General features: G+C 40.9%; 1 protein-coding gene across 4 annotated transcripts in view; it reads right to left on the reverse strand.

Annotated features, from left to right (window-relative positions):
• DISP1 (dispatched RND transporter family member 1) overlaps positions 1-15,765 on the reverse strand; it is a 92,998-nt gene that overhangs the window by 32,230 nt on the left and 45,003 nt on the right. For 2 of the 4 annotated variants that reach the window (XM_087776310.1, XM_087776312.1), the window contains exon 2: positions 2,851-3,387. In XM_087776310.1, coding sequence (XP_087632436.1) covers positions 2,851-3,356 — 506 coding nt within the window. In that variant the 5' untranslated portion in view covers positions 3,357-3,387. Of the gene's footprint in view, positions 1-2,850; positions 3,388-10,772; positions 10,868-11,960; positions 11,984-15,765 lie in introns of those variants that run through there. The other 2 variants (XM_087776309.1, XM_087776311.1) reach the window with 2 other exon arrangements.

Raw genomic sequence — 15,765 nt, forward strand, 5'->3', positions numbered from 1 at the left:
TTTAAGAGGATAGGACAAGTGTGGCATTATTTCAATCTGTCTTCTTTATACGCTTCAATCCGCAATGATATACCAGAGCCGCATTCCTTTAATATTAGGTCACTGACAAATGTTAAGCCTTGGGCTTCAAAACCTGACAAAACCTGCCCTGCTGAAACAATTGGTTACCTGCCCAGAGCTGTAAGCATTAGTGACACAGTTTGCAAAAAGTGTTCGCCCCCCTCTATCTAATCACATCTTTCCCCCCCCTTAAACTTAAAACTATAACAATATTTGAATGCATTTTTTAAAAATACAAAGAACCAAAATGGAAGCTAGTTTGACTACACACTGAATTTAATGTGTGGTATGAGAACTTGCATTTTAAATAACCCTGTTAAAACATGCACATGTTATAAAGCTGGATGACTTTCAATTAGCCTTCTAAGAAAAATATCTAGAGAAGAAGCTGTTGTGCAGATTGTAGGCTCAAAATACAATAAAAGTAGAGTGTGGAACAGAGATCACGTAAAAATATCGCACACCTAAGCGTCACTCTTCTGTGTGCAGAAAGTTATCTGAGCATGTAAAAAATAAATACACATTTATCAATTCTCTCTTTAGCACTGCAAAGTAACTACCGATGAGACAGTTTGCTTCTTCCTGAGCATGTATCCATCCAGCTGCAAAATTGCATCCAGTTGCTCCCTGTTTTTACTATCTCCCAACACGTCTTCATTGACAACGGCCTCTCGGTATGATAAACTAGATTTATGATGCAACGGGAGACTATAACATTTAGATACATCTTGTAGACTATTCAGAGAGAAAAGAAGTCTTTGGTTGCATGCTAATAACACAAGTGATACAGTCAGACATATGCACTGTCCATTAATGCAGCCACGGCCAGTTTAAGCAGTTAAAATGCATACAAGAAGTCCAGCTTCCCCAACATGGCATGGGACCTGAGTCCTATTTACCACATGTTTAGAGCTAAAAGAACAGGTAACAGTAATGAGAAGCTGGGTGGCTTTTAGAAGATGGACTCATTTGACTTGCCGACCTATGAGGCGCATTGCGAGTATCTTCTCGCTGAGAAAATTCAGTTGCCTTAGCTAGAAGGAAGTCCAGAAATGAAACAGTAACCACTTGATAGGGATATGTACAGTATGCTAACGCATATAGTTGAGTTAATAAGTTCAGGTGCTTTAAAGGTCAGATTGTACCCTTATTTTAACTGCTAACAGTAAGACGAACATTTACCATAAATCATCATTTATAATTTACATATATTTATGTACAAAACCATGGTGAGGAAGTGCAAGATGAAAAAAAGCATCTTGGTTCAAGATCCCAATCAGAGCAGTTCAAACAAAGTCTTCGTATTTGTGAAGTGCTACGGAAAACATTATTTTACCATATCTGGAAGAACTTTTCACTGTTCTTTTTTCTAGACTAAGAACAGAAGCACAGATTATGGATCACATTTGTTCCCTTCCTCAAGGCTATGGAATACAGATGAAGTTTAACAGTCCTGCTGCACAGGGAGAAAAACAGTAAAACTACTGCACCCATTTTGACAGTTTGAAAAGTATGACTGACTGATTCTGTTATGGCTCAACCTCACGCATACCTTTGCATACAAAATTACATAAAAGTTTTCATCTTTACTTAACATTTAAACAAGTATGGGGTGGAAAAAACATGTCTGATTGTAAGCATTTCCAACAACTAAGATTTTTTCCATTTGTAAGAGGAATAACTGGCAGGGAAAAAACTGATTTGCACTTTGTATTATTATCCTTATTTTCATCTGCTTTCACCTTAACGAATAAAGCTTTATTCACTTTGACTTTTTCCACATTACATATTTGTCCCAGTCTGATATTGTCAGAAATTTAAAATTAGTTCATACATTTCATCAAGACAAAATCATTATAACTGACTGAGAAATACTTGTAGCTCCAAGTTTTTGAGCAAGGATGCAGATGTTGGATGACAAGAAGGGTAGCTTTTATTGCCCCAGTGAAAATACGTCCAGTTTGGCTCAACTGCAACTCAGAAAAAAAATAACCTTGCATAAAAGCTTAGAAACATCTTACTGCAACGGGGAATTTGATTTTCAGAAATCGCCTCTTGGACTGACTGATTTTGCCCAGGACCAGCGGGCTGTAGAAGATTTTCCTTGTGATTGTTGCTCCTTGTAGCTGGGACTACTGTCACTGGAACTCCAAAGCTAACAGATATAAAGAGGCGAGTTCATATGAAGTGGAGGACAGAAAAGATTACAACCTGGAACAATCCAAAATTTCTCAATCTGAGCACAACTGTGAAATTTAGCAGATACATACACTGAAAGACATAGGGGCAACTCACTGAACCAGCTGACCTGACAAAGAAAAAACACCCAGTACACTTACAAATAGAACTGTTGAAAGAATTTTTCAATGCATCTTTTTGAGAAAATATGGGTTTTGATTAGACTACGTAGACATAACAGGTCTTTCAGTGTTTCCTTAGCTATCTCTGTATTGGTTTGTTTCACACACTATAGGTGTACACTGTGTCTTGCAAAAGAGCTTCCAAACAATCCCCAAGGAGAAGAAAACCAGCCTTTTTTTTTCCCCAGAAAGAACTAATTCACTTCAGGAACATTCAGGCAGAACAGCAAAACTAATATCCTGACTTGGTTTCTTGGGGGGGGGGGGGGCGGGGGGCGGGGCGGGAGTTGGTAATGCATCAAAGATTAACTTGTAAAAATATTAGGGAAGAAATTTGGTTCATTTTCCTTTTTGATCTGCTTTTGTAAGAAAATGAAATAGTTATGGAAAAGGTTACCCATACTGAGACCTAACAATGCAATCTGCTTACCTTATCCTGGCTATGTGTTGCTGCACAGGCTGATGCTGAAAATGGTCAGGCCACTGATGGTGAAGGCAGAAGGATGGGGAGGGCTGAAGACAGCAGGCAGGCTGATATATGGGGGTGTGTTTTTGGCAAATAGATGCTGAATATTCAGTATGCGGCTGCATGCAGCACGAAGTCATAGGAGGTGGTGCTGAGCTGCCAACCACTGAATGACATTCTTGCTTGCTATTATGGCTACTTAAAGAATGATGGTATGGACAAGGGTGGCAGCATTGCGACAACATCTGCTGAGTTCTTTGGTTGTCTAAAGGCAGAAAGGACGGTTTGATTGTACCATTAAGTTGCAGGCAGCCATTTGGACTCGCTTTTGTTCTTGGTGTTTCCTTGGATGGGAGTTGTTGGACCGTGACATCTCCGTCATTAGCTGCCACGATACCTGGGCCAGTAGCATTTGACAAGATGCTGCCGTTGCTTAGAACCACAGAGTCACTGATGTTGCTCATAGCCATGCTCCAAGTTCTTGATGGATACGCGATGTTCCTGAAGAAACATAAATAAAGCAAAGTTTACAGAGCTGCAGTGTTTTCAGATGCTCAGAAATAACTTTAGATTAAAACGAGTAAAGCTCCTCTCTCATCTTCATCTTTCACAACACAGGAAAATGGAAAGGAGTCACACACACACTGTCAGGAATGTTTTGAAGGACTTTCACATGTTCAACAAAAAGTTAAAGTGAAGTTACATAAATGCTAAGCAATTGAACCAAAATACAAGTCAAATGAATGGACATTTGTCAGACCGTTGGTCACAGCCATCAAGCAATGGTTGAGACGCAAGGGAACAAGCTCATTTTGCACAAGACTAGGTAATAACCACTACTTATGAAAACAGATTTCAGTATAAACTGTGTAACCATCCACACCTTGCACTGCAATTTGCCTGTGCACTTTGAAAGCCAGCAGGAGACAGGAGCGCACAGTAGAGATTGCTTAATAATCATTAATGTGCTGGTTTCAGTAACCTCCTTTCCCATCTCCAATTTCTATTGAAAACCAGGCGTATTTGTATTTTTGAAGAAAATCTTTTTAAAATGCCTTATTTAAATAAATCAAGCCACTTCAGCAGACGTCTGTCAAAATTTCTGGGTGGTAGACTAGGTCTTCAGCAGAAGCTCAAAATGAACTGTTATGAATGCTAAAAAGATATGATATAACCACATGTTTTTCCCAAGCTTAAGAAAAAAAAATAAATCCCGGGATTCAATCAATGCTGATTGAGAAGATCATCCTCCCAAGTTAAATGCTATTAAGAAATGCACTGTGCTGTAAATAAAGGATATTAAAGATTTTCTTCTAGATTCTTGTCTTTTTCAAGTAAAATGTAAATAAGTAAAAACTATTAATGCTGGAAAGGTGACTGAGGAGCTTGGCTCAAAATCAAAACTTGTCTGAGGTGCTCACAGCAGCTAACTTCCCCCAGTGTTAATTATAATTGTGTTTTAATAAGATTTGAAAAGAAGTTGGAGATTATTATTTTGATAAATAACATGAAAGGTCAAACATCACACTTAGATAAGAATTTGTTACCCAAGTTACATGGAGAAGGGAGGGAGGAGGAGAGAGGAGAAGAAGGAAGAAAGAACACTAATTATGTACTATTCAGAAGAATAACTCAACACTTGCTTAAAAACCAGAATCAGTTAATTACAACTGCTTTGGCTAACTTAATGTTACCTTTTTAATACTAGATTTAATCAACATCACTCCAAGTCCAAATTGCAAGGCTTGCACTACAGACAGGGAACTTTGCAGAAAGACACAACATACAGATTAAGAAAGATAAGCGAGGAAGTCTCTAACTCATTTTCCTCCCCAATACCTTTGCTGAGTGCTCAGAGAGCTAAGCCTGCCCAGCCAGCTGAGCTATTTAATTGCCTGAATGCTAATTCTGAGCAGAAAGTGCTTTGCAGAGTGGAATGCTACCCCCGGCAGCCCCCCCACGCAGCATCTCCCCTAGACATAGCTAAATCCTTCACTTCTGAAACGAAAATTAATCCTCTGTTATTTGTTCTAGATCACGTGCAGAGCCAGATGCCCTGGGAAATCACTTTCATTTAGATAACCACTCAGAACAGGAGAATATGCTGCTTGATGAGCGTATTTTTTTCCAGCCTCCAATTCCACACATTCCTGCCGGGCACCCCCTCCCCCGGCCCAGGCAAGTCAAGCCCATGGAGGACTTTTCCCTGAGCACAGAGAGGAAATTCAAGTGGCTGGCTAACTTCGTTTCAGTCTGAAGAGACATATTAGTTACGTGAAATACTGCTGTGTTTGAACAGTCTGGTTTTCTCTCGTGCTGTGGGCAGCTTCAAAGCCTGCTGAAGTGGACAGAGTGAGAGCTGGGCATCAAGGCAGAGAAAGCTCCTCTCGAGTTGTCTGGCAGCATTTTAGGAATTTTTGGCTGCTTATTTTCACATTCACTCATATAAGAGACAGGCTGCATGGTGATGTTGTTACATTTCTGTTTCTAAGTCAGACACATCCATATCATCGCTTGAAACTGCTGTACATTGATCAAAGTTACTACTCCGCAGGCTACTATTATATCTGAAAATAAAGTATGGAGATACTGCAAATATCAAGAAGACAGATGCACCGTCCTTTTTGCTTTAAACCCAGGACATCTGCAGCATGCAGCAACTGAGATAACACAACATAATTTTTAGTAGCTGTTTCAAATCACTTTATAAAGGAAACCACGCATTTACGCGCAAGGCACACACACGCCAGACAGAGATGCAAGCTAACTCGCACCCGTGGAAGCGGGGCAATCCCAGCACAGACACACAGGCTTGGGACCTTCAGTGTGTCTGTGTCCCTCGTGAACACCAATGCAGGAATTACAACTTTTGTTCCAGACAGCCCAGCAGCCTCCATTTAATATGATCAAAGATAACACGCTTTATTTTCAACAGATGTAATATTTACCTGCATGCCTTTCAGTTTAAACACAATCTTCAGAAAGACTCTTTAGAAACCAGTAAATTGAAAGAAAAACCAGAGATCATCATCAGTACCACAACATATAATTCTGCCTTTGTTCTCTTTTTGAACAGGCTATTCATGAACTATCTCAAGCTATAAAAATTTTATCAAGCTGATTCTTTCTTTCTTCCTAAGCCTTGAGGAACTATGGAGCTCTGTCCATTTTCATGGGGTCTTTGAGCAAGGCAACCTTGCAAGGAAGCACCTGCTTACCTTGGAGCTCTTTCAATGCCATATTAAAGTAAGCAAGACTACTTTGCATGCTTAAGGTAGCCATCTGATTAATATGTTATTCGATCACAGTTAAGAAGAACTGAGACTCAAAGTCAATTCTCTAGAATATAAGTTGGGCTGTATTTTTTCATGTGGTTTGGTAGCTTTTCTTTTTTTAAACAAATGTAAGATGATTGACGTCACTTGACAAGTCTAATGTTATCCAAGTTTTGTTTCACTCATGTTTGAGGCTATGAAAAGTTATGTGCTACGGTACTTCATTTGTGTCACGTTCTATACAAGTGGCTGCAACTCCACTGACAGCAAAACTTCACCTGCAGCTATTGCACCAAAATATATGCTTAGAATATATTCTTATCTCTCTGTATTTTGTCTCCTCTCCCAAAACTGCAGTGACTGGGAACTTACTGAGAGATGTAATGGCCCAAAGAAACGGTTAACTGACAATCTCTCCTTTAGAGGATGCACAAACAGGCAAGTTAAACACAACAAGTAAAAGCACAGTAAGATTTTAATAAGATATGGACCTGGGAAAACAAAGAACCTGTTCATCATTAAAAAAATCTAAACCCAAGATTTTTTCAAAATGCAGTCTTTGAGATTTCTGAATTCTTTCAGTGCTGAACGTTTATTTTTGCTGCATTCCTCAGAACGCTTTCAGATTTAGTATTCACCCGAGTGGGGTTTTTTTTAGACTTATTCCAATTTATATCTGGAGGTTCTGAAGCAATGGACAGGTATTCTGAATAATGAGGTTGTAAATAATACAGATTTTAATGTAAACAGCACTACTTAACAGAAGATTAAATACAATTAGAAAAAGTGTTAACCTACATGTTTAATACATCACATGTAGGTATCCACTTCTCTAGCTGTACACAGAGTATTTTAAACATTAACATCTATTTAGAAATTACGCCAGCTGGATTGCTAAGGAAAGAGAACTAGAATTATCTTTAATTACTGCACGCTTGATAACAGTAACTGCTAAGAAAGCACTTTAGCCATGCAGTTCAAAACAACAGCTTGGAAGAACGTCGTATCTGGAAAGTACCACGGTCGGTAGAGGCAATGTTACTTAGGACAGTTTTATGGAGTAATCCCTCTATTATTTGTGCAGCTAACAATGAACACAGCTCAGCCAGCAGACATCTGCCATCTGCATTGCAAGCCCTTCAGGAAATAAAGTAATGCTGTACCACACTGAAACTATGTAGGATTTGGTGTTCCCTAACTAGCGTGTTCTTTTTAGACTTGGATTAAGTTCACCTGTTCCTTTGGCTGCAACTGAAAGAATTTCTTTGCTTTAAAGTTTCTTTAAAAAAAAAAAAAACAGACTTAAAAAAACATTGGTTCAACAAATCCCATCTGGACTCATAATGCCTGTGATTGAGAATGACAGAAGTGCAAATTCAAGAGGGAATGATGTAGTGGAAATTTAGTATAACCTAGTATATTAGTATAGATAATTTATAGATCTTTAGAAGACGACAGAAAACAGCTAAGTGTTGAGGGTTGTTTTAACCACGTAAGAAAGAAAAAAATCCCCAAAATCTGTACCTTGCACTAAAATAAGCTGGTTATAAGGCTTCACATTTGTTGTTTAATGTAGGACAAAACTCAAATTTCATTTAAAAGTTATCTAAAGCCTTTCAGCTGTAGTCCGCATCGTGCCACTCAGCGAGCTGAACCTTGCAGACCTGTCAGCTACGAAGCATCATGGTGCTGAGATGAACACGATGTCTGAAGTAACAAAAATGTCTTTTCATGTCAAAAGTTCACCTAAAACAGTTGGATTCTAAAAGTAGTGCGTTCTTGAAATAAGCAACATTTAACAATCCTAGTACTACCTATTAAGTCTCCTTCCAGATGAAATATTATAATGGACTTATAGTCCCTTAAGACCCTAAAGTTTTTGAATGTGGCAAATGGGTTACACGGTCTCAATCTGTAAACTCAAGTTAAATCCTCTCCAGACTTCGTCTGCTGTGCCAGCCAGTGCACAGCCACTCTTAAGGAGGGTTTTCTCCTTCACATCGCCAAAATTCTTTGCATCTTTGCTTTTTCTCAGTGCTCGCAGGAGTAACAGGTGGTGCCTGGTGTCCGATACTGGGTTTTATGGGAGACGTCTAGTTATCTATCATTGCAATGGTCTTTAGCAAATCAAGCAGCTTTTTTAATGTTTTATGGTTGTTGATCTCCATTTTGGCTCTCAGCTAGACATTTTTCAAATTCTCTAGCTCTTACTCCTATGCGTTCGTATGTGGTGCTTGGTTTCTCTCAATACCCTGATTCTTGCTTTTCTATTTCAGCTGTTAACCACCAGGTCTTCCCTGAAAAGCTTTCACTATACAAAATATAGATCCCTACTAGAACAAGCCTTCCCTGTCCTTTCCGCTCCTTTTTCAAGTATTTAAAGTGTATTTTAAAAGTATATATTTCATCCTCAAGAAGATTCTCCAATTCTTATTTTATCAGCACACCAGTTTGGGCGATATACTTATTAACGCAACTGCTTCACTTTGAGGACTGATACAACGTAGCTCCTACTTTTGAGAAAGGCCATTACGCTCAGTTTATTTTCTGCACAGTCTATAAACACCCGTTTTCTCAACTAATGTCTTCCTCTTAACGAGCGGATTTTCGGCAACCTAAATACTTTTACCATGCAGTAGTAGTTAGAAAACAATTATGAAGCAAAAGAGATTTTCGGAAGGGAAATTTCCCCTCCGCCATTTTGTAGCAAGTGTGCCTAAAGCCCCCGAGCCCTTCCATCCCTCTCAGCAGCCTGCGAGGTTGGGAAGCTGTCCCGTCCTGAACCTGAGGCGCCATGACGTCATTTCCTGCGTCGCAGGCTGCCTGGGGAATTGCAATTCCTGTGACGGGGAGTTTCCAGATGTCACCGTGCCAGGCCCACAGCTCATGCTGCAGACGGGCACTAGCCAGCCAGGGCTGCCAAGCCGGCACGTGAAGTGACCCGCCAGCAACAGCGGTGGGGTGAGGGCGCTGGGACAGACCGCAAAGGGTGGGAAAGAGAGAGAGTATTCTCCAGAACTTCAGAAATAGATTTGGCCTTGCTTTCAAGCTGAAGTTACTTCTCCTGGCACAAACAGTGAAACAACAGCAAACCGTTTACAGAAATCGTTTGCAGGGCTTCGACTAAAGAAATCAATTGCAGTCTTGTAACTACAAAGTCTTTTTCAAAGTCAGAATTCATAATAAATATAACTAAACTATAGATAGAAACAACAACAAGAAGCCCTGAATATTCTCTTCCAGAAGTTTCGTACAATCCTAAAATTTTATTTAAAAATAACTTGAGCATATACATAAGGGAAATAGGAAAAAGATGTATTAAGAAAATCCAAAAAAGCTTCAAAACCTCTAGAGTTTTGGAAAGAGAGCGAGCTACAAGCAGAAACGACTGGAACAAAACATACTACTTCAGGAAAAAAAGAAGTTCATAGTTCTAGAAAGCAGGTAAACCTCAGCACAGTTTAAGAGTATGGAAAGCTGTTAAAAAAACCCCCAAACATTGCTGACAACTGCGACACTGTCATCACACTAAATCTTATTTGCACAACTTACTGACTTTCCATTACCATATGAAAGACATTTAAGTTTTTGTAATTGCCAATATTCTGATCCAAAATAGCTCTAAATCCTGCTTACACAGAGGGGGGAAAAACAAAACGTGTCTCTTTCTGGATGTAAAAGGAGTTACTCGCCTTGGAAGTTCCACAGGCTTTTACTTCATCATGCTGCGGGATTAACATTTAAATTATTACAGCTGTAAAGAGACACAAAAGCAACACTCTTTAGGATACAACTCCAGCTACGCCTACCATCATCCTGACCATATTAGTGTTACGTGAGAGGTTAAGAAACCTCTTGACCACCTCTTTAGAAGCAGATTTTTTGTTTTCTGTCCAAATTTCAAAGCTATGTTTGAACATCTTTAAAGACTCTGTCACTAATAATAGCATTTTTTCTTCGTATTTTAATAGAGGCACTAACATAATTTTACAGCTACTGTATATTAAACAAGCAAAACATTTGGGGAGAATGCCAGGGCACATCAAGCAGGTATACACCAGCAGGCACACCTATTTGATAAACACAGAGCATTCTTTGCATTAGCTGCAGAAAATTCAGCAAAACAGTTTTACGCTAGCAGTCCAACAATCGTTTTCTTCGAAAGCTAAACGTGCAAGAACTGATTCGCCCACACACACACACACGCTTCATTTCCCAAGTGTACGTTGGTTTTAAGTCTCCCGTTTGCTGAGCCGCGCTCTGAAAGCCAAATGATAAATCCCATATACCGCTTCTGTAACAGCGCATCTGCTGAAACAGCCGGACCGCGAGTCGGGGGGGTGTTTTTCTTTCTCACCAGCTCTTCAGCACTGTTCTAAGCTCTCCGGCATTTCCACCCAGCTATAGTCTTTTACAAGCCCAGGCTTCTGCTTGCATTAGAAAGTAGCATTTTAGTGTAAATAAACTGAAGGTACACAACAGCCATAGTTAAACCTACATCCTAAGCGCTTTCTGAAAGCCCGAGTTGTTTCAGCTGTAACCTAAGATACGCTACGGGGACGCACGGCCAGATGTGAAGCGATCCAACCTAACGCACTTCGTAACACTCACCAGACCCGAGCCGGAGAAGATGAGCAGCCAGGAGAAAGCAGCCCCCCCCCACCCCGATCCCGGTATCCCCCGCCTGCGCTCCCGCTCTTCCCACAGCCACCCGGCAGCCGGGCCCGCTTCGCCGCTCGCCCCAACGACGGCCCCGAGCGGGGAGCGCCGAGCCGAGCCCAGCCCAGCCGAGCCGAGCCGAGCCCAGCCCAGCCGGGGCTGCCCCTCCCCGCGGCAGGTCAGGCAGCTGGCAGCGATCCGCCGGCTCCTCCCTGCTGCTGCGGGAGCCCCGCGGCCGCTCCCCGCCCTCGGTTCCGGCCCCCTTTGATCCGGTGTGGTGAAGGCTGAGCTGGATGGAGAGGGGAGCCGCGCTCCGCAGCTTCATCCCCCCGCGGGACCTGCGACCGCGGGCGGCTGGCTCGCGTGCCAGCTTTGCTTACGTGGGAAGCCCAAGGGGCAGCCCCTGGCCACCAGCATTTTTGACATGGAAAGAGCCGAGGAAGACGGGACACCGAAAATAGCACCGAGTGTCATTTTGGAGTGTTTTTCCAACTCGCTTCAGGCCTCGTTCGTTCCTGGCAAACGCGTCTTGTCCCCCAGCCCCAAGCTCTTGACTTCATCGTTTGGTTGTCAGACATTTCTTACAAAATCTCTCTCTGTGGCTACAAATCGCTGACATTTCAACAACAAAAAACACAGACTTGGAAAAAACAGGGCTTTTCCCCCCCGACAGATTTTAAGATATTTGTACCTAAAATGCCTTTTCTTGAGCTTCCTTCACACCTGAGCACTTGAGGACCTGGTAGTCCAAAAGTGAACATCTCCACGTACTCCTCAGGTACATTTGTTTAAGAGACTTTATAAATGCAAACTGAATTATTACAGGCTATTCATGCAAAAAAGGTGAAAAGTCCCTGAGCAGAGAAGACAGCCTGGTCACAAGTCAAAATGAAGACACAGAGATGGCCACATTCTGGGGATATTTAAACCCTTAATTCTAGGGCGTCAAGAATAAAGCAGCAGGTCGTGTTCAGAAAGAGCTCAGTATTAAGGTGAGGAACACTGTACTCAATTTGCAGAGCTGTAGTACGAGGAACTTTTAAAAATACCGCTATGGGAAATGCCACAAGCTGGTCTCAGCCTGCTCTACCGGGGTATGCTCAGACTAACTACTGAACCTCACACGCTCACAAGCCTTACGTTTTGGGAGGCGACTCCTGGTTTTTCCTCATCTCTGGGCATCTCGGATGCAAACCGCAGAACTGGCATCCTCCTGGCGCAGATCTTCTAAACCAGTCCCCTGCCACTCCAAAGCAGGTCAGAATCCCCCGGGGACTGGCTTTTTAGAGGAGCTCTCTTTCCCCTCCGCTGAAATACAGGAGCTCTGATTTCAGGGTCAAGTTGAGCTGGTTGTAGCAAAAGGAACTTCTCATCCACAAGCATCTTTATTCTTCGTAAAGCAAAAAAAATCTTACCAAAGGCACCACTGGGGCTCAGTTTCCCTCAGTGTGACCTTAGAATTATGCATCCTAAATCTGGTCCAAGGTTTTACGCAAGGCAGCTCTTCCTGCTCATTGGATCTGGTCTTTAACAGGTGGTGAGAGACCGTACTGCTTCCCCACTTCCAAGGGGAAACTTTTTTTTTTAAAAAACAGTGTTCCTTGCCTTTCTCACTTAGCTTCAACTGGAAAATTTCATTGGCATCAGCTGCACTGTCTCTACCTCCCACACACCATCCACATCCTACCTAGAACATCATTTTTCTGACATTAATGGATTCTCTAAGAGAAAACTTGCTTTCCATTCAGTGCTAATGGTCCAGGACAGCTCTCATACTAGAAACTCAGATATATTTATTGAGCAAAACAGCAATACTACAAAGCAGGTAACTTTAAACCATAATTCAACATGGAAGTAGGACTACAACGCGGTCTTCACTTTCTGAATATCTGAAATGCATAATATATGCCCAGAAGCATCACAAGAATAATCTCAAAGCTACTTTTCCAAAGTCACAAAACTCTTAGGTTTTTGAAAAATACTTATCTACTAATAAAAGTATTTCTTAAATATGTAAATATTACTGTATATCAGTTCACTGCAGATACTGTATCACTTGTATTTGCTAACCACCTCAAAGAAGTGACAAAAGGCACATAATATTTTCTCATTGCTTTTGGAGGAAAAGTACTATAAAAATCTGAAGGATTACAATCTATTAAAGATCTTAGATTATATGTACTGCACAAAATAGTGTTACTATATCTTAGCATATCAAATTACTGCAGCTACTTTGTTCCCAAGGATGGTAGTAAAATGAATGTATAATGTATGTTCATAGGTAATACTTAATGATTCCTGTGCAAATTGGATTTAAATACTGTATCATATATTTGAATTACAGACTGGTAGTCAATTATTGCCTTTACAGTATCTGAACAGCAAACTCAGCACCGTGAGTGCTGAGAAACCTTTCCCTCACGCTAGGCTCTATCCCCACAGAGCCTTAATTGTCCCCCTGGCACGCTCCTCATTTTGACATCTCCGTCATACACCCTTTAACATCCCCTTCTGCGCTACATTCAACTTCTAACGTTGCTACTTATCCCGCTGTTCATCTCCAGCGGTATCAGACAAATGCTGACGTCTTCATTTGTAAGTGATTAGGAAAGACAATGGAGCTCTGCAACGTATGGAGTGCAGGTACAGCAAAACTGGGGGAAGGTGGAAAAGGATAGAAGAATTTAGATCAATTCAAGGAAGATCAGGGGTGTCAAATTTGGTCTGTGGAGGCCTCGAGAAGATAAATGAGTAACACTCTGCTCTACGCACCACCTGGCGATGCATATATGCAGCGAATCTGCAGGACATCTGCACTACTAATTCAGCCTTGGTTTTAGTCAATACGATCCTCGATCCACCAGGAAGTTCCATCTACCTATGGGTCTATCAATACATTTTTACAAGCGACAGAATTTCTATCATAAAGAAAATGAACTCTCAAAGCTTCACTATGCGTTAAAGAGAAAATGAGCAGAATAAAATTTGACTATTATACCATCTTGAAGATTAATTATTACTTTTAGATTTCATGAATTACTTAAAAATTTGTGATTTGAACTTCAGGCCCTTGAAGGCAGACACACTGCTCTGGGCAAAGAAAAGTACTCTGCATGTTCTGATCAAAGAAAAAGCCTTTAAACTTAGAAAAACAGGCAAACCATAACTTATCATAACTTATCATGATAAGCGGCTTTTTTTACTGAGATTTTAAAATAATATTTTTCATAGTATGCTTGACTAATAAAATCAAGCAGTAGTAAAAATACTACTACAGTTCCCAGAACTCTATATACAATCCTTAGGAAAAAAAAAAAATACTGTTATGATGGTAACCATATTAGAGATTCAAATGAATTATAGTTTGTATAATATATAAGAAGATAAGCCTAAAAAACTGAGGCTTATATTTGGATTTACAAAGTACAGCTGACATACTGTGTTATAACGTATGAAGTTTGACCATTCTCTCTATTCAAACAAGATATAAGGAGGTGCAATTCTTGGCCATGATCCTTTCATAGCCTCTCCTCAGGCTGAACTGAAGAGACCAGGCAATGCCATCAAGCACCAGCTACTTCTGCTAGCTTTGGCTGCCCATGATTAAGAGCTGCTACCGAGCTACCACCCTTCCAACACTGTAGCTGCAGCTATTCACTGTACCTTTTCTTGGCTGGATGCCTTCACGTGCCTCTCTGAGCTTAATATGACATTAATCACAGATTCTTCTTGTCATCTCTTTTAACAGGAGAGAGATCCAGAAGCAGCTGAAGGACTTCAACAACATTGGACTTTAACAGGAGAGCTGGTGGCCTTTTTGGGTGCTCTGGTGACAAACTGATGCTGAAGGACTACGCAAGAGCTCAGGGAAAAAGCGCAGAGGGTTTTGAAATCCTTGAAGGCCAGACAGAGGGCACCAGAGGTGCTATAGAAATTCTGCTGAATTGCTAATGAACTGGGGAGAATAAGGGAATATGGAATAGAAGTTAAAGAGCTAATTAAAGGTTAAAATGACAGAATGAGTTCTGTATGTGGCACATGTACTCTACAACTATTTTATTATAGCTACATTGAATTTTTATTACAATTCCTATCCATCTACAGAATTTCCTGACTGGTGTTTTTTTTCTTGGACAAAATATTCTCTATTGCATGTTAGATGCTACAGCACAGTACTTGCATTAGGCAGTTTACCAAATGCCATTTAAAACAAACAACACAGTGGAAGAAACATGGTAGGGAACCAACCGTTTATTTACTACCTCTCATACTAAAGTATATTTTCATGCAACACTTGAGGTAATACTGTGATAGCGGCAGCTACTTTAATTACTCAGAGGCACATAGGGCACATATTGGGATCTTCCACACTATAGCAGTACATGGGACATGCCAGGAGCACAGTGCTGAGCAAGTTAATTGGACTGAGTCAGCTTGATCCATCGGAAATCACTAGATCTAGACCACATTTGACTGTGCCGCACCTGACAATTTTGCAAAGATATCCAAGTGCCTGCATGGTGCTCCCAAGTGCTCTTGGGTTCAGAAATACAAGGTGAAGACAAGCTGACTGACTTATCTGAGACTGCAGCCACACAAGTGTGTCATCTGCTCCTAGACCTAAACTGAGCCTGAAAACAGAACAGCTGTGTTCATTGGGCATCACCCCAAGATGGAAACTCTCAATATTGGCATTCTGGAGCCTCTGAACAGAGAGTGGACTTCATTTGCAACCTGTGTTACCTTTCCAGAGATGAAAGAGAATATTTTAAGACATTAAAACAAAAGCACCCAGCAACAAAAAAACCCTGTACTTCGATCTGTGGGTTTATTTCTTTGAGAAACAGGATGAAGAAAAGGAATTCAATGCAATATGAAGTATTAAAAACTCACATCCTCTTACACTGACATTCTTATATACACTTCCCCCCCTCCCCCCCAGGGT

Source organism: Nipponia nippon, unplaced genomic scaffold (assembly GCF_047370975.1).
Source record: "Nipponia nippon isolate SJK-2023a ecotype South Korea unplaced genomic scaffold, ASM4737097v1 scaffold_4, whole genome shotgun sequence".
In the NCBI taxonomy this organism is placed as follows: Eukaryota; Metazoa; Chordata; class Aves; order Pelecaniformes; family Threskiornithidae; genus Nipponia; species Nipponia nippon.